The following is a 19996-nucleotide window of genomic DNA, read 5'->3' on the forward strand; positions in this document are numbered from 1 at the left end:
TTCTGACTTTTGCAACCACTTGCGCATTCCAGTGTCAATGACGGGATGGCTGAATGCTTTTGATGTAAAAAGCTTTCTCAGTTAAGAGAACAGCTGGAATCTGCACATAAACATATGCTGGCAATTAGGTAACAGATCCAAGAGACGTGGGATTTGGGGGTTGAAAACATTTTGAATTGGACATCGGTGAGGCATGCAGCAGATGAGCACTCAAATGGAGGACATTAGTGGGAGTATTAGTTGAAAAGTGTTCTTGAGGGAAAAGGAGGAACCAGAAATGCAAAAGGCATATCCAAAGATGATTCAACAATTGAGCAAAAAATACAACTAAATTGAAGTGATTCTAGCCTTTTCTCAAAAATATCTCTCCTGTTGTTTGCTTTTAAGCAGCTGGATTGGAAGATAAAATGAGTACTTTTGGAAGTCTAAATTTAAAAGCTTTAACATCCTCAGGCATTTTATTCGAAGAATTATGATTTTACCCATTTTACCCAGTAGGCTAGTCGCATCTTGTGCCGACCTATATGTAGTCTATTCCCTCCCACAGTCCAAACTTATTCAGTTGGACATACTTTATTCCAGCTTAACTTGGTGCTGTTCTCTGGCCAGGCCACCATGATCTTAATATCCTCACCCAGTAAGTACTAATAGTGATCAATTAATTTAGAAAAGAATAGTGCCACTAACTGGCGATTGGGACAGCCCTGCCTTTGCTCTCCACTCTCTGGCGGGAAACTTGTGTTCATCACTTCCCACAGCAAATATTAGGAACCAAGTAATGCATTGTAACGGTGACCATCCCCAGTTCAATAGACAACATTGTCAAAATTAGAGTTCGTAGTTTGAGTTGATCACTTGTTGAGAATAATCTGGGTAATGATTTGACTAAAGTTAAGTGTTTGTTGCATTGTTTACATGCATTTTTCTGCAAATATTTATATGCATTAAAAATAGAATTTAGCTGTAGCATTCCAGTTCTGTAACTGGCAGTACAGCTATTTGTAAGAAGGTCTCCTTGTTGGCAGGCTTCTAAGGCAGTAATCTAGTGAGATTCCAATGAGAAATGAACAGTGATCATGATACTTGAAAATAATTAGCTGGAATTATCCTTTAACCTGCTAATGTACCGTTACTTGCCTTCATAATGATTCTCCTAGTTATAGATCTTGTTTTCTGCATTTTTTCCCCTGATTTGTGGCAGGAGGTCTCAACTAGTGCAGAGAAATGCAATACCTGACTATTTTGGAGACACAGGACCAATTTAAATCTGGGCGGGGATGGTTGGATGAAGGAAAGCAGCTACGAAGGTGCTGTGGGGATCACTTTACCCAAGGCAGAAGATGAAGTATTCTGGCTAGAGTATGGTGATGGAAGAGGCCCAGCAATGTCCTTGGTGGAGTGGGTGGGGGAGTTGAAGTGTTCGGCCATAGGGCAGTGGGGTTGTTTAGTGTGTGAACTTACCTCTGCGTAGCTTGACACTGTGCAGGATCTCCCCACGCACATTTTGGACACCACCCATGCCCTCCCATTCCTCCATGACTTTCATTTCCCTGGCCCCCAATGCCTCATCTTCACTATGGACATCCAGTCCCTGTACACCTTTGTCCGCCATGATGAAGGGCTCTAAGCCCACCGTTTTTTCCTCTCCCGCCGACCCAACCAGTATCCTTCCAATGACACACTCATTCGATTGGCTGACATGGTCCTCACCCTCAACAATTTCTCCTTCGAATCCTCCCACTTCCTCCAGACCAAAGAGATAGTCATGGGCTCCAGCTATGCCTCCCTCTTCGTCAGGTATGTGGAACAGTCCATCTTCCACAGCTACACCACCACACCCACCTTTTCCTCTGCTACATTGATGACAGTATTGGCACTGCCTCGTGCTCCCACGAGGAAGTTAAACAGTTCATCAATTTTACAAACACCTTCCACCCTGACTCCAGTTCACCTGGACTATTTCAGACACTCCCCTCCCCTTCCTGGATCTCTCCATCCCATTTCCGGCGACTGACTCAATATGGACATCCACTTCAAACCCACCAACTCCTACAGCTACCTAGACTGCACCTCCTCCCACCCTGCCTCCTGTAAAAATGCTATCCCTTATTCCCAACTCCTCTGCCCCTAGCAGGATGAACTCCACCATAGAACACCACAGATGGCGGCCGCCTCCTAAGACCACAACTTTCCCTCTGACATGGTCGTCAATGTCCTGCAGTATTTCTCCTTCACTTTCCACACCTCCACCCTTGAACCCCATTCCTCCAATGTAACAAGGTCAAAATCCCCCTGGTCCTCACCTTCCACCCCACCAACCTCCGGATACATCACATCATCCTCCACCATTTCTGCCACCTGTAAACAGACCCCACCACCAGGTATATATTTCCTTTCCCATCCCTATCTGAGTTCCAGAAAGACTATTCCCTCCGCGACTCCCTTGTTAGCTCACGCCCCCCCATCAACCCACCCTCCACTCCTGGCACCTTCCACTGCCACCACAAGAGGTGTAAAACACAGCAACCCACCCAGGTCGTCTCTTCTGCCCCATCTTTTCCTAATGATCCAGGGACCTGGGTTTGAATCACACCTTAGCAGATGATAAAATTTAGATTCAATTTTAAATTGAGAGTCTACTGATGAAACCAATATAGATTGTCAGGAAGAAAACATCTGGGAAGGAAACTGCCATCCTTACTTGGTCTGGCCTACATGTGATTCTGGATCCACAGTAATGTGGTTGATTTTTAACTGCCCTGTGGGCAATTAGGGATCAGCAATAAATGCCAGCCTACATCCTGTGAATGAATAATTTTGTCTTAAATTGGTGCCCCTTTGTTCTGAGACTGTGCTCTTGGTCCTAGATTCTGAATGAGATGAAACATCCTTTCAGCATTTGCGTCAAGCCCCTTAAGAATCCTGTCTGCCTCAATGAAATCACCTCTCATTCTTGTAAAATCCCGTTAGTCTTTGTTTTAGTTTTGCTTGTAGAATAATCCCTCCATATCGGAGATCATTGGAGGCAGTTCAGAGAAGGTTCACTACAATGAAATTTTATCTTCCCTTAAATAAGGGAGTGAAAACTGCTCACAGTTGTCTGAATGTGGTCTCACCAGCACTCTATACAGTTGAAGTTCTCGACCCTTACACTCCAAACAATATTCCATTAGCCTTCCTGATTACCTGTTGCCCCTGTGTGCTAGCTTCCTGTCTTTGCTGCAGCCTTTTGCAGTTTTTTCCATTTTGATAATATTCTGTTCTTTTGTTCTGCCTCACACAATAAACAAATTTGCATTTTCCCACCATACATACTATTTGCCAATCTTTTGTCCATTTACTTAACCCATCAATGTATTTCTGTAAACTGTTGGTATTCCCCTCATCACTTGCCCTTCCACTTGTTTCAGTATTGTCTGTAAATTTTGCTGTAGGTGTCCACTCTCTGCCTCCATGTCATGAATATTTATTGTAAGTAGTTGAAGCCAGGTATGGATATCTGTGGAACACCACTGGTTGCAGGTCAACAGCCTGAAAAAGAAGCTCTTATCCACATTTTCTGATTCCTGCCTGTTAGCCAATTCTCTATCTGTGCCAATTTACTACTTTTAACATTATGGGCTCTTCTCTTTTCACCAGACCTTTTGTGAGATACATTGGCAAATGCCTTCTGAAAGTCCAAGGACAACACATCTACTGGTTCCCCTATAATCCACTCTGGTTAAAACTCGCTTAAAAAAACTCAATAAATTAGTCACACATGAATCAAGCAATCTCAGATCTTCCAGTGTGAAAGAAGCAGCAGACTATAAAGTTCATTTTAAAAAAAAAAGCTAGAGAAGTGGCATGTCAAGATGAAGATGCCATTTCTCCAACCTTTTTGTTTTCTACATAAAAATGATTTTACAGCCTGGCAACCAACATAAGGATTGCTGCGTATGGTGACTTATGAATGATCCTGATCCCAGACAAGTTCAGTGGGGCTTGCTTGGAGTCCTTACCCCTACCACTGAGCCAAGTCTAGAGGTTGTCTGCTAAGCTCTAGTGGGCTGTGAAAATCCAGTCCTTAATTTCCACAAAAGTTTGGTCTCTTTTGTTATGTCTTACAGTCAGAATGTCAGTCTACCTTTTAAGAGGTATCATTATTGTGTCATAGCATATGACCTGTATGAGGATCTCATACCCCATCTTGCCTCTGATCATTTGAAGCATGACACTCACTTGAAAGTGGCTTCTCTGCTGTAAACGTAATCACTTATTAGATTAGATTTTATTACAGTGTGGAAACAGGCCCTTCGGCCCAACAAGCCCACACCGACCCGCCGAAGCGCAACCCACTCCTACCCCTACATTTACCCCTTACCTAACACTACGGGCAATTTAGCATGGCCAATTCACCTGACCTGCACATCTTTGGACTGTGGGAGGAAACCGGAGCACCCGGAGGAAACCCACGCAGACATGGGGAGAACGTGCAAACTCCACACAGTCGCCTGAGGCGGGAATTGAACCTGGGTCTCTGGCACTGTGAGGCAGCAGTGCTAACCACTGCCTCAGTGGCAGTTATTCTTGATACAGACACTTGTGTGCCTGTTGTCTGTTGTAGTAAATGTCTTTGGATTCACCAGTACTACAGTATCCAGTCCCACTTTCTTATGATACGGGCGTAGCATAATCATTGCATCATGGAGATAAATGCATGCCATTCTGAAGGGTATCCCTCAGCAATAATGCAACCATTGGATGCTGCAAAGAGGGTATGTTATGATCTTACTGTATGGGTCAGTAAGGATGAAATGAATGGGCTTCCTTATCTCTTATGTTGTGATTTTATATTAAAAATACAATCTTGATCTTTAGTCAGTTCACTTATCCTGTATTTTGAGCTTGGAATCTTTTGCTAATCTGAAGTGCATTTCAACCAATGTTATTTTCTTTACAAGTCTAAATCCGTGAATTAAGCCTACTTTTTCCATCAAATCAAATGTGTGGCAATGCTTTGATGTTATTCCTACCATTTCTACACAATGTATTTACTGGAGTATTTTCTATCATGACATTTTTGTGTACATGGTAAGGTGATTGGGGCAAATTTCAAATTCTACCCTCTTTGCCCCAACACACAGAATTGTTGCTGTACAAAAAGCACAACAACCAACTGGGAAGCCCAAGGCCAACCTAAAATTGATCCTTTTGAATTTTACTTATTTGGATAAACTGTTGGCACCATTTGCAGCACGTTAATTCTGGATCACTCTGCTTGCCAGCTCTCTGGTAAATGCTGGGGATCATGTCCATTCACTAGCAAGAAGAGCATTTCGGGGTTGGGAGGGACATTCCTGATCAATTTGGCTCTCTGATTTTAACAAGAAACCTTTTGCAACTTGTTATTTCATTGACCAGGCTGCATCTGTGTAAAATCTGAGTGACGCAGCATTCTACCTGGTCTGGGTCTGGATACAGTCAATGAACAGCAGCCTAAATTCTCAAAGGCTAGCTAAAACTAACGTTGGGGCCCTTATCAGACACGAATGACGGACTCATGCCTGTTTTACAAACTCTGTTGCCAGAGAATGACCTTGGATGTTTTTCCAATGTTCCTGGGTCACAGAGCATAATCCTGTGAAACTTAGTCAACCAGAAAGAGGCCTGCAATCAATGCACCGTTCACTCTCTGTCCTTGCTGTCAAAATTGTGATTTCTAAGTAGAACTAAGGGGAGCTTTAATAACAGCACTGATTGTCTCTGTTTTATAGCATTAATTGAATAAAGCTGCTGTGTTGACAAACATTGTGTTCTCTATGCTTGAAGACTTTGTCTGTAAACTAACCAAGCACGTGAAAGAACAAATCATGAATACTAGCAGTTGCAAATATTGGGCCTATTCCGGCTGATATAATTAATAAAACCTATTCAAGAACAAATAAGAGGTACTTTTTACTCTCGATAGTATTTTCTTCTGGCAATATTGATTCATTGTTGTGTTCCACCCACCACTGCCAGCTGCAAGCAGTTATTTATGTTTGAGCTTTGACAATAACTAGCAGCATGGACATTAGCCTGCCCTTTCCTGATATTTTGCATGTGCCTATATGTACTTTCTGGCTAGGGTTTGTGTATAGTGACCAGTAGAGGGAGCCCAACCTGAGTTGTGTTTTGCTCTTTGGAGCTGGAATGGGAGCAGCAGAGAAAAAAGGCAAAAAGGGAGATGAGACCAAATGCTTTGCCCAGAATCCTCACTCAAGTTATTGGACTCGGGACAAACTGGATGTCTGTGATGTTATCTTAGCTGTGTAGATCAGTCTCTAGTTGAATAAGCTCCATGCATAAAATTGTCTTTTAAAGCAAATTATATAACTCTTTTAAAACAAGTTGAATTATAAACTTAAAGTACCAATCCTCACCCTCCCATCCTGCTGTAAATAACAGGTGTGTGCTAAATGAAGCAAATTATAACCTTGTTTGAAGTAGTTCCTAACTGAGCAGAATTTTAATTAAGTTCAACTGACATGGAGCTAGAGCCAGATGTAAGTAAAGGACAGTCATGCTTACAAATAAGACTTTCCCAAAGAAATCAATGCTGTCTCTATGTGACGGGACATTGCTTAGAGCGATGCTTTGTTAAAACTGACAGAATGGAATGCCCACTGCAGTGAAATATACCCCTTGGAAGGAACTGGTTATCAACCAGCTTCAGCAAATAACAGGTATCATAGCATTGTGTTTGAAGGCAGAACCCACTAGTTGTGATAATGAGCAAATTGAGGAAAAAAATGTTCCTGTAGATAGAAATTTCACTATCTAATCACTGCATCAATTTAGCCAACAAATTATACAGTTAAGAATGGTTAAAGTTGACTTTGCAGTTAGGCCGAGTCTGTTGCTTATTTATGTTGAAATGCAGCATTTGAGTTCAGATTTGTTTCTGATCAGGTGCTGCCCTCTTGTGTTCAATGAAAAATTTTACTTTCTCCTCTTGGATTTTCTCCCTCAAAGTTGCTAACTCTGGTTCCTATAAATTCCTATAAATACTTCTGTGTGGTTGGTCAAGATACTCCTACCCCCAATGACTTTAGTGCCAGAATGGTCAATCTCTTTAGCAATAGCAAAGAACTGCAACTGCTGAAAATCAAAAACACAAAGTACTCAACACTTAGGTGGTCAGGCAGTGTCTATGAAGAAAACAGACCTAGTAGTGTTTCAAACATGGAACCTTAATGGTTTTATCCTGAAGGCTTCTGAAAGCACACCACTTTTTCTCACATTCCTTGAAACCACATGGTGGGAAAATGTTTCACATGGGCAACAAGAACATCGAAGCAGTTTCACTGTCGAAAGTTGAAAAGCAGAATTATTACTGCTCTAATTTCTTTTTTTTTGATGTACAGTGGTTTAGAGAAATCCATAGATGGCCTGAGTAAGGATGCCTCTTCAACCCAGCAAACAATCACATTAAAAGATGTGGAGGAGGGTGCAGTTGCTCTGCGTCAGGTTGGAGAATGTCTGGCAGGCCTAAAAGGTAAGGTACTGTATAAGAACATTGGGAATGCTGACAAAAGCAACGAGGTAAAATGATGCATAACCACCACACCATTCATTGCTGACCAACATCAGTGCCTGATCTGCCAATATCTCTGCCAAAACACGAGAAGTGTTTAAAATAGCCTTGTATTTTAATTATTTATAGCTTCACCACTCCCTTCCTACTGGACAACAACCGCCATGGTACTCTTCTTTCTTAACCCTTTTATGCTTCTTTCACTGCACTGGTAGTAGTTATGCATCAGCTTCATAGGGTTCATGTGTTGAATTTCAATTTCTATCTTCTCCCACTGCTGATAACCACCCGCTCCCAAAATTCCAGCTTCCTTAACAAACAGCCCTGAACCAATTTGGCCTCCTATAATTATGCTTTCATTAAACGCATTGGGATGTTTTTCTATGTCAAAGGTATTCTATAAATTCAAATTCTAACAATGTTTCATGTCCTAAATTCTTTAGAGTTCTATTAGGTAGATGACAGAAAGTTCTGGGAAAACACAAAAGGTCTGGCAGCATCAATACAGAGAGAAACCATTAACACTTTAAGTTGAGTATCGCTTCTTCAAATCTGGATTTGAAGTATTGTCTGATTCGACTTGAAATGTTAACTCTGTTTCTCTCTCAACAAAAGCTTCCTGACCTGCTGAGTGTCTGCAGCACTTTGCTTTTATTATAGAGTTCAGCATCTGCAGACTCTTGAGTTTGTTTTGTACTTTTTTTTCCACTAATGTGTACAGTTGCTTGCATTGTTGGTGTTGTCTCCTTTATTTCTAAATACAACTTGCATTCGAAAAGGAGCTTGTCAAAAATTGTAGAACATTGTGAATCATCAAATATCATTTGTGATACTTTGGCAACAGCACAACAAAATAAGTGTGGTAAGTAGCTATTGGTATCATGCTTTATCAATAAGCTGCACCATCTCTGATATTATTATGTTGTACTTGGAGCACAGAAATAGGCCATTCCGCCCACAAGCTCTGGGCAGAATAGTTGGGTAAAGACAACTGTTAATGTTGGGAAGGCAGAAAACCAGCTGCATATAAGAAGCATTCTTTTGACCTTGTTCTTGGTTTGTAAAGTACCAGAAATGTTCCTTGTGTACGTACAGTTTGAAAGTTTCGGCTTGTGTCTTTATTCCAGCCGAGTTCCCCACTTTGCAGAATAAAATGCGGGCAGTACTCCGTGTGGAGGTAGAAGCAGTGAAGTTCTTAAAGGAAGAGCCTCACAAGTTGGAGAGTCTACTAAAGAGAGTCAAAAGTATGACTGAGGTGCTCACAGGTTTAAGAAGGTAACTGCTAAAAGAACAAAATCTTTGTTATATGTATTGTATTGTGGTCACCATTGTTTAACAAAATATTTTTCATTTGCCGAGAAATATTGCTATTTGATTACAGGCTGTTTATTAACATTTTGGTATAATGCTTTATATCTGAAGAGGGCTGGGAAATGGTAATTTTTCTGCAGTTGAGGAGCAGCTAGTCAGTGCCACATCAAAAGCCAAAGGCAAAGCTTGTGTTAATATAGAGGGAGAGATGAAAAATAGATAGGAGATGGGAGATTCTCCTATACACAGTTATTTTACATCTGCAACTTGCCTTTACCATCATAAATACCTCCCTTGTCTTGTGGTCTGGGTACCCTCACCAGCTGTTCCACTTGCTGCTCCTCCCTCTCTGTTAGCAGCATAAAAATCACTACTTTCTTGCACTGTTCAGTTCTGAAGACTTGAAACCTTGTCACTGTTTTCCACTTCACAAATGCTGCCAGACCTGCTAATTTTTTTCTTGAGTATTTTCTGCTTTTGTTTTAGATTTTTCAGCATCCATAGCATTTTGCTTTTATTTGACTATTGATTGCCCTGTTTAGTTGTCTTTTGAGTCCTTCTATATTGTGAAGACTTAGCTATGAAGAATGATATACATTCTGATGACTCTTTTGTGCATTGTCACAAAAAATATGTTGTGACCATTTTGGAGATGTGGATAGAGCAGGGACAGGAATGGTTGTTGCAGGTTATGGGGTTTAGATGTTTAAATAAGAACAAGGAAGATGGTTAAAGAGGGAGAGATATGGCATTAGTCAAGGACAATGTTACAGTGACAGAAAGGATGTTTGAGGTTTCCTCTACTGAAGTAGTATAGGCTGAGGTTAGAAACAGGAAAGGAGAGGTCATTCTGCTGGAAGTTTTCTGTAGACATTCGAAAAGTTCCAGAGATGTAGAGGGAGGGATTGCAAAGATGATTCTAGATTAGAGCGAAAGTACAGGGTAGTTGTTATGAGGGCTTTAGCTTTCCAAATATTGACTGGAAATAGTTTGAGTACTTTAGATGGGTCAGTTTTTGTCCAATGAGTACAGGAGGGTTTCCTGACACAGTATTTAGATAAGTCAACAAGGGGCGAGGTCGCATTGAATTTGAATTTGGTACTGGGTAATGAACCCAGCTAAATAGAGTCATAGAGATGTACAGCATGGAAACAGACCCTTTGGTCCAACCCATCCATACCGACCAGATATCCCAACCCAATCTAGTCCCACCTGCCAGCACCCGGCCCATATCCCTCCAAACCCTTCCTATTCATATACCCATCCAAATGCCTCTTAATTGTTGCAATTGTACAAGCCTCCTCCACATCCTCTGGCAGCTCATTCCATACGTGTACCACCCTCTGCATGAAAATGTTGCCCCGTAGGTCTGCTCCAGGGAAAACAGCCCCAGCCTGTTCAGCCTCTCCCTGTAGCTCAGATCCTCCAACCCTGGCAACATCCTTGTAAATCTTTTCTGAACCCTTTCAAGTTTTACAATATCCTTCCTATAGGAAGGAAACCAGAATTGCACGCAATATTCCAACAGTGGCCTAACCAATGTCCTGTACAGCCTCAATATGACCTCCCAACTCCTGTACTCAATACTCTGACCGATAAAGGAAAGCATACCAAACGCCACCTTCACCTGTGATTCCACTTTCAAGGAGCTATGAACCTGCACTCGATGTTAGATTTGGAGATAGGTGAGCACTTTGGTGATAGTGACCACAAATTCAGTCACGTTTACTTTAGCAATGAGAAGGGATAGGTGTATACTGCAGGGCAAGAGTTGTAGCTGGGGAAAAGGCACTTATGATGCAAATTAGGCAAGATTTAGGATGCAGAGGATGGGGAAGGAAACAGCAGGGGCTGGCACAATAGAAATTTGGAGCTTGTTCAAGGAACAGCTACTCCGTGTCCTTGATAAGGATGTGCCTGTCGAGCGAGGGAACAGTGTTTTACTGAAAAAGGTGAATCTCTTGTCAAGAGGAAGAAGGAGACTTATGTAAGGAAGGCTCAGTTAGGGTGTTTGAGAGTTACAAGTTAGCAGGAGGGACCTAAAGAGAGAGTTAAGAAGTGCAAGGAGGGGGACAGGAGAAGTCTTTGGCAGTTGGGATCAAGGAAAATCCTAAAGCTTTCTATAGGTATGTCAGGAATAAAAGAATGCTTAGAGTAAGGTTAGGGCCAGTCAAGGGCAATGGTGGGAAGTTGTGCGTGGTGTCCAAGGAGATAGGTGAGGTTCTTAAAGAATTTTTTTTCTTTTTCCTGTGTGAATACTGACAATGTTGTGGAGGAGAAACTGAGATTCAGGCTATTAGACTAGATGGGATTGAAGCTCATGAGGTCTTAGCAATTCTGGAAAATGTGAAAATAGTTAAGTCCCCTGGGCTGGATGGGATTTATCCTAGGATTCTCTGGGAAGCCAAGGAGGAGATTGCAGAACCTTTGGTTTTGATCTTTGTCATCATTGTCTACAAGAGTAGTGCCAGAAGACTGGAGGATAGTAAATGTTGTTCCCTTGTTCAAGAAGGGGAGTAGAGACAACCTGGTAATTATAGACCAGTGAGCCTTCCTTCAGTTGTGGGTAAACTGTTGGAAAATATTATAAGAGATAGGATTTATCGTCATCTAGAAAGGAATAAGTTGATTAGGGATATCAACATGGTTTTGTGAAGGGTAGGTTGTGCCTCTCAAACCTTATTGAGTTCTTTCAGAAGGTGACCAAACAGGCAGATGAGGGTAAAGCCTTTGAGGTACATATGGATTTCAGTAAAGCATTTGATGAGGTTCCCCATGGTAGCGTATTGCAGAAAATACAAAGGCATGGGATTGAGGGTGATTTAGCAGTTTGGATCAGAAATTGGTTAGCTGAAAGAAGACCGAGGGTGGTGGTTGATGGGAAATGTTCATCCTGGAGTTCAGTTACTAGTGGTGTATTGCAAGAATCTGTTCTGGGTCCACTGTTTGTCATTTTCATAAATGACCTGGATGAGGGTGTAAAAGGATGGGTTAGTAAATTTGCAGATGACACTAAAGTCGGTGGAGTTGTGGACAGTGCCAAAGAATGTTGCAGGTTACAGAGGGACAAAGATAAGCTGCAGAACTGGGCTGACAGATGGCAAATGGAGTTTAGTGTGGAAAAGTGTGAGCTGATTCACTTTGGAAGGAGTAACTGGAATAGATAGTACTGAGCTAATGGTAAGATTCTTGGTAGTGTGGATGAGCAGAGAGATCTCAGTGTCCATGTGCATAGATCTCTGAAAGTTGCCACCCAGGTTGATAGGGTCGTTAAGAAGGTGCATGGTGTGTTATCTTTTATTGATAGAGGGATTGAGTTTTGGAGCCATGAGGTCATGTTACAGCTGTACAAAACTCTGGAGCGGCTGCACTTGGAGTATTGTGTACAGTTCTGGTCACCGCATCATAAGAAGGATGTGGAAGCATTGGAAAGGCTGCAAAGGAGATACCAGGATGTTGCTTGGTATGGAGGGAAGATCTTATGAGGAAAGGCAGAAGAACTTGAGGCTGTTTTCATTAGAGAGGAGGAGGTTGAGAGGTGACTTAATAGAGACATATAAGATGATCAGAGGAATAAGATAGGTTGGACAGTGAGAGCCTTTTTTCTCAGGTGGTGATGGCTGGCACGAGGGGACTTAGCTTTAAATTGAGGGGTGATAGATGTAGGACAGAGGTAGGTTCTTTACTCAGAAAGTAGTAGGAGTGTGGAATGCACTGCCTACAACAGTAGTAGACTCGCTAACTTTAAGGGCATTTAAATGGTCATTGGATAAACATATGGATGATAATTAAATTGTGTAGGATAGATGGGCTTCAGATTGGTTTCACAGGTCGGTGCAACATCAAGGGCCGAAGGACTTGTATGGTGCTGTAATGTAATGTTTCATGTTCTATGGAAGACTCTGAACAGAGATTTCTTTAATACTTTGAGTCATTAAAAAATGTAGTTAGTCTTTGATCCCAACCCTGCTCACGAACTCCAGCATCTAAGAATTCCTTCAAATTTACCTATTTGTAGTCTTTATAAAAACTGCTATTTCTCACCTCAAAAGTCTTTATACTCTTTTAATAGCCAGGAACGTGTTTATGCTGATCTTGTGTGTTATACAGCTTTTAAACTTGACTATAGAATTTCTTTGTCAAATCTTAAAAGTATTTTAAGACTTTTGTGCAGTCATTTGTGCAAACCTGAGTGCATCTATTTCCTCTGTATTGGAAACAGTAGACCTAATCTCTGTCAGGATGTCTGAGGGTCACGCTATCCTAGCATTTAGGAATGTGTAACTTAATTGAGTTATTATTGAGGGGGCTAATGGGTTCAGACAGGCACAGTAATAACACTAATGATTTCAGAACAGCTTTTACCAACACTCCTGAGTTTGTAGACAACACTGATACCATCTTCCCAACTCCCTTAGACTTGGATCATGATCTTCCATAGTTTAATGCATGTGATCTGCTCTCTTCCTTCAGTCACTTATGACTGCTTGCAGCAGGTACATGCACTGTGGCTACAGAAACGAAGCAGACTGGTAGTTTACTACTTACTCTACAGGATTACAAAGCTTAGATGGGTGTTACAGAATCAGAGATGTACAGCATGGAAACAGACCCTTTGATCAGCATGGATGGGTTGGACCAGATATCCCACCCAATCTAGTCCCAGATATCCCAACCCAATCTAGTCTCACCTGCCAGCACCTGACCCATATCCCTCCAAACCCTTCTCCAAACCCTTCCTATTCCTATACCCATCCAAATGCCTCTTAAATGTTGCAATTATACCAGCCTTCACTTCGTCTGGCAGCTCGTTCCATACACGTACCACCCTCTGTGTGAAACATTTGCCCCTTAGGTCTCTTATATATTTCCCCTCTCACTCTAAACATCTATAATGTCACCCCTCAGCCTCTGATGCTCCAGGGAAACAGCCCCAGCCTGTTCAGCCCCTCCCTGTAGCTCAAATCTTCCAACCCTGGCAACGTCCTTTTCTGAACCTTTCAAGTTTCTCAACATCTTTTCGATAGGAGGGAGATCAAAATTGCACGCAATATTACAACAGTGGCCTAACCAATGTCCTGTACAGCTGCAACATGACCTCCCAACTCCTGTACTCAATGCTCTGACCAATAAAAGAAAGCATACCAAACGCCTTCACTATCCTATCTACCTGCGACTCCACTTTCAAGGAGCAATGAACCTGCACTCCAAGGTCTCTTTGATCAGCAACATTCCCTAGGACCTTACCATTAAGTGTAAAAGTCCTGCTAAGATTTGCTTTCCCAAAATGTAGCACCTCGCATTTATCTGAATTAAACTCCATCTGCCATTTCTCAGCCCATTGGCCCATCTGATCAAGATCCTGTTGTAATCTGAGGTAACCCTCTTCGCTGTTCACTACACCTCCAATTTTGGTGTCATCTGCAAACTTACTGACTGTACCCCTCATGTTCGCATCCAAATCATTTCTGTAAATGACAAAAGGTAGAGGACTCAGCACTGATCCTTGTGGCACTCCACTGGTCAGAGGCCTCCAGTCTGAAAAACAACTCTTCACCACCACCCTCTGTCTTCTACCTTTGAGCAAGTTTTGTATCCAAATGGCTAGTTCTCCCTGTATTCTGAGATCTAACCTTGCGAATCAGTCTCCCATGGGGAAACCTTGTCAAATGCCTCACTGAAGTCTATATAGATCACGTCCACCGCTCTGTCCTCATCAATCCTCTTTGTTACTTCTTCAAATAAAACTCAATCAAGTCTGTGAGACGTGATTTCCCATGCACAAAACCATGTTGACTATCCCTAATCAATCCTTGCCTTTCCAAATACATGTACATCCTGACCCTCAGGATTCCTTCCAACAACTTGTCCACCACTGAGGTCAGGCTCAGTGGTCTATAGTTCCCTGTCTTGTCCTTACCACCCTTCTTAAACAGTGGCACCACGTTCGCCAACCTACAGTCTTCCAGTACCTCACCTGTGACTGTCGACTATTCAAATCTCTCAGCAAGAGGCCCACCGATCACTTCTCTAGCTTCCCACAGATTTTTAGGGTACACCTGATCAGGTCCTGGGTATTTATCCATCTTGATGCATGTCAAGACAACTAGCACTTCCTCCTCTGTAATATGAACATTTTTCAAGATGTCGCCATCTATTTCCCTGCATTCTATATCTTCCATATCCTTTTCCACATTAAATGCTGATTCAAAATACTCATTTAGTATCCCCCCATCTCCTGTGGCTCCACAGGAGGCTGCCTTGCTGATCTTTGAGGGGCCCTATTCTCTCCCTCGTTACCCTTTTGTTCTTAATGTATTTGTAAAAACCCTTTGGATTCTCCTTAATTGTATTTGCCAAAGCTATCTCATGTCCCCTTTTTGCCCTCCTGATTTCCCTCTTAAGTGTACTCCTACTTCCTTTATACTCTTCTAAGGATTCATTCGATCCAGCCTGTCTATACATTACATGTGCTTCCTTCTTTTTTCTTAACCAAGCCCTCAATGTCTTTAGTCATCCAGAATTCTTTACACCTACCAGCCTTTCCTTTCACCCTGGCAGGAATATACATTCTCTGGACTCTCGTTGTCTCATTTCTGAAGGCTTCACATTTTCCAGCTGTCCCTTTACTTGCGAACATCTGCCCCCAATCAGCTTTCAAACGTTCTGCCTAATACTGTCAAAATTGGCCTTTCTCCAATTTAGAACTTCAACTTTCAGATCTGGTCTACTTTTTCCATCATTATTTTAAATCTAATAGAATTATGATCACTGGCCCCAGAATGCTCCCCCACTGACGCCTCAGTCACCTATCCTGCCTTATTTCCCAAGAGTAGGTCAAGTTTTGCACCTTCTGTAGTAGGTACATCCACATACTGAATCAGAAAATTTTCTTGTATACACTTAACAAATTCCTCTCCATCTAAACCCTTAACACTATGGCAGTCCCAGTCTATGTTTGGAAAGTTAAAATCCCCTATCATAACCACTCTATTATTCTTATAGATAACTAAGATCTCCTTACAAGGTTGCTTCTCAATTTCTGTCTGATTTATTAGGGGATCTATAATACAATCCCAATAAGGTGATCATCCCTTTCTTATTTCTCAGTTCCACCCAGATAACTTCCCTGGATGTTTTTCCAAGAATATCCTTCCTCAGCACAGCTGTAATGCTATCTCTTATCAAAAATCCCACTCCCCCTCTTTTGCCTCCCTTTCTATTCTTCCTGTAGCATTTGCATCCTGGAACATTTTAAGCTGCCAGTCCTGCCCATCCCTGAGCCATGTTTCTGTAATTGTTATGATATCCCATGTGCTGAAAATGTGTTGCTGGAAAAGCGCAGCAGGTCAGGCAGCATCCAAGGAACAGGAGAATCGACGTTTCGGGCATAAGCCCTTCTTCAGGATATCCCATGTTCCTAACCATGCCCTGAGTTCATCTGCCTTCCCTGTTAGGCCCCTTGCATTGAAGTAAATACAGTTTAATTTATTCGTCCTACCTTGTCCCTGCCTGCCCTGACTGTTTGTTTGTTTGACTTGCTTCTGTTCTCAACTGTACCAGTGTCAGATTGATCGCTTTCCTCAATATCTTCCTGGGTCCCAAACCACTGCCCCCCCAACTTACTAGTTTAAATCCTCCTGAGCAGCTCTAGCCAATTTCCCTGCCAATATATTAGTCCCCTTCCAATTTAGGTGCAATCCGTCCATCCTTGTACAGGTCACTTCTACCCCAAAAGAGATTCCACTAATCCAACAATGTGAATCCTTCTCCCATACACCAGCTCCTCAGCCATGCATTCATCTGCTCTATCCTCCTATTTCTGCCCTCACTAGCTCGTAGCAATGGGAGTAATCCAGATATTACTACTCTCGAGGACCTCCTTTTTAAATTCCTGCCTAACTCTCTCTAATCTCCTTTCAGAATCTCAACCTTTTCCCCTCCTATGTTGTTGGTTCCAATGTGGACAATGACCTCTTGCTAGCCCCTCTCCCCCGTGGGAACATTCTGCACCCACTCTGAAACCTCCTTGATACTGGCACCAGGGAAGCAACATACCATTATGATTTTTCGCTGCTGTCTACAGCAACTTCTGTCTGTACCTCTGACTAGACCGTCCCCTAACACAATTCTCTTGGAACCCGACGTACCCCTTGTTGCATTAGAGCCAGTCTCGATACCAGAAACTTGGCTGTTCATGCTACGTTCCTCTGAGAATCCATCACCCCCTACATTTTCCAAAATGGCATACCTGTTTGAAATGGGTATAGCCACAAAAGCCTCCTGCCCTAGGTGCCTACCTCTCTTACCTTTCCTGGAGTTAACTCATCTATGTACTGTATCTAAGACTTTCCCCCCTTCCTATAGCAGCCGTCCATCATCTACTGTTGCTGTTGCAAATTCTTCATTGCTTCTAACTGTGTCTCCAACTGATCCATTCAATCTGATAAGATTAGCAACCGACAGCATTTATGGCAGATATAATCCGCAGTAACCCTTAAACACTCTTTAAACTCCCACATCTGACAAGAAGCACATATCACTCTACTAAAGGCCATTTTTGCTCCTTCACAATCTACAGACCCAGAAAATAACACTGTCTTATTCCTCTACAAACACTGCCCCAGGTTAAATTAATAGTTTATGGCTTATATTTTAAGTTTAATCAAGAAACATATCTCCAAAAACATTTAATCAAGAAAGAACCCACTCTACTCACTACTGCAGACTTTCTGTAGGCCACACGTAAAACAACAATTAACTTATCTGATTCTGTGCTGTGAACTTCGCCCAACAGTTCCTCACTTTTTTTACATTTTAAGTATTGAATGTTTTCTCAACACAGTTGATGCATTAGTTGCTGGTTCATTTTCTATGTTGTTTCCTATGAAAAACCAGGTCATTGAAGAGGGAGTCCTGGAATATTGCATAAATTAGCCTCTTGTCTACTTTATGGAGGAACACATCCTCTTTGCAGCCATTAACTTGGTTAGATGCTATACTGTTTAGGCTTATTGGGTTGCAAATTTGATTTTCTTTCTTCTGTGTTAATATACTCATGTCGACCACCTTGAGTCTGAAGAGTTGCACTCATCAAGGCAAGTATGGACTATTCCTTCATACTCCCTGACTTGTTCCTTGAAGATGGTGGACAGAATTTGGGGAGCTAGGAGTTGAATTACTTGACCCACAATTCCCAGCCTCCAACCTGTTATAGCCACAGGATTTATGTTACTAGTCCAGTTCAGATTCTGATCAATGGTAACCCCCAGGATGTTAACAAGAGAGGATTCAGTAATGGTAATGCCATTGAGTGTCAAGGAGAGATGATTAAATTCTCTCCTATTGATTATGGTCATGGCCAGGTACTTTTGTGTCTCAAATCTTATTTGCCACTTATCTGTCCAAGTCTTGCTGTTTGTGGTCATGGAGTGCTTCAGTTTCTGAGGAATGGTGTATGGTGCTGAGACTTGCTCAATTGTCAGAGAACATCCCCACTTCTGATGGAAGGAAGGTAATTGATGAAGCATTTGAAGACGTATGTCCTCAGCCACTACCCTGAGGAAGCAGTTAGATTTCAGGGTGGATTTGATTGAAATCCAACAACCATAGTTATCCTTTATTGTGCTAGTTATAACTTCAAACATTGGGGAGTTTCTCCCACATCATATTGACTTCAGTTTTTCTCGGGCTGTCCTGTGGCCATATTTGGTTAAATGATCCACTGATGTCAAGGCTACTCACTCTCATCTCACCTCTTAGAGTTCAGCTTTTGCATCAGTATTTGGACTGGAGTCAAGTGGCCCTGGCAGAACCCAAACTGAACCTTAGTGAGCAGATTACTGCTGTGTAACTACCATTTGATAGCTCTGTTGATAACACCTTCCATCATTTTAAGGTTTGAGAACAGACTGATGGATGGTAATTCTGTGTGGATTTGTCATGATTTTTATGGACATGACATATCTGGGCACTTTTGCACATTGTTGGTTAGGTTTAATGTCAAAGCATAACTGGAACAGTTTGATGAGAGATGCAGCTAGTTCAGCAGTACACACCTGCATACTGTTACTGGACTGTTATCATGGCCTGTACCTTTGTAGTGTCTGGAGACTTCAGCCATTTTTGACATCACATGGAGTGAATCAAATTGGCTGAAGACTGGCATCTGTAATGCTGAGGACCTCTGGAGGAGGCCGCGATGGTTTATCTTCCTGACAAATGCTTCAGCCTTGACATTTCCACTGATGTCCTGGGCACTTCTATTATTTAAGATGAGGATGTTTGTAGAACCTGTTCCTTCAATGAGTTGTTCAACTGATCACAACCATTGATAATTGTCATATGCTGAGTAAAGTATTAGTCCATCAATACCTATAGTGAGTTGAAAGAAATACAATAGATATCACTTCACTATTTAAATGTAAAGTTTGATTATGTTGAAGTTGCACCCTAAGGGAGTCAAGAGTATTCTTTAAGAATGTCTTTTTTTATTTGTTTTGTGTAAATGTATGACGAACCAAATGCTTAGGTCTTAAAATGATTCACTTTGTTCACAGACTTGTAACTGAAGACCTTTCGAGAGGAACAGAATCCAAACCTTCATTGCAGAAAAGCATCACAGAAACTGTGACCACAGTTTCGGAGTCTGAAATGTCCAAAGATTCTCCCTTGCAAGTTCAGGAGTATACTAATTTCGTGCAAGCAACTGGGCCTCAAAGCCCCTCAGGGTCACTGCATGAGGTACAGAATTCTGTGGTGAAATCAGAGTCACACATGGTCGTCCACCAGGTCCAAAGTTCTCCTGTCCAAATTCACCAATCTCATCACTCCTCAGTGTTATTGCACCCTACCCAAGGTCCTCTGATTATGCCCAAACAATCCCAAAATGCACCAGTTACCGTTCAACAGGTTCAATCCTCTCCAGCTGTGACAAAACGATCCCAAGAATCAACAGATGGAATAACTCCAATCCAAAGTGCTCCAGGTCACCAGTTTCAGAGCTCATCATCAACTACTCAAGTTTCTTCTGGTCAAAATCTCTTCATTGATGAAATTCATGCTGCAAGTACCAAAAAGGGCATTCACCGGAAAATGACCATAGAGGTATTCTTGTGATTAATTTCT

At 42.0% G+C, this 19996-nt stretch overlaps 1 protein-coding gene across 7 annotated transcripts in view; it reads left to right on the forward strand.

Annotated features, from left to right (window-relative positions):
• The window catches only part of LOC122550039 (sickle tail protein-like), a 710262-nt gene that overhangs the window by 642626 nt on the left and 47640 nt on the right, over nt 1-19996 (forward strand). For all 7 annotated transcript variants that reach the window (XM_043690462.1, XM_043690463.1, XM_043690464.1 and 4 more), the window contains 3 exons: nt 7389-7519; nt 8686-8833; nt 19429-19975. In XM_043690462.1, the coding sequence (XP_043546397.1) occupies nt 7389-7519; nt 8686-8833; nt 19429-19975 (826 nt within the window). The remainder of the gene's footprint in view (nt 1-7388; nt 7520-8685; nt 8834-19428; nt 19976-19996) is intronic.

This window comes from Chiloscyllium plagiosum, chromosome 5, assembly GCF_004010195.1.
Source record: "Chiloscyllium plagiosum isolate BGI_BamShark_2017 chromosome 5, ASM401019v2, whole genome shotgun sequence".
Classification (NCBI taxonomy): domain Eukaryota; kingdom Metazoa; phylum Chordata; class Chondrichthyes; order Orectolobiformes; family Hemiscylliidae; genus Chiloscyllium; species Chiloscyllium plagiosum.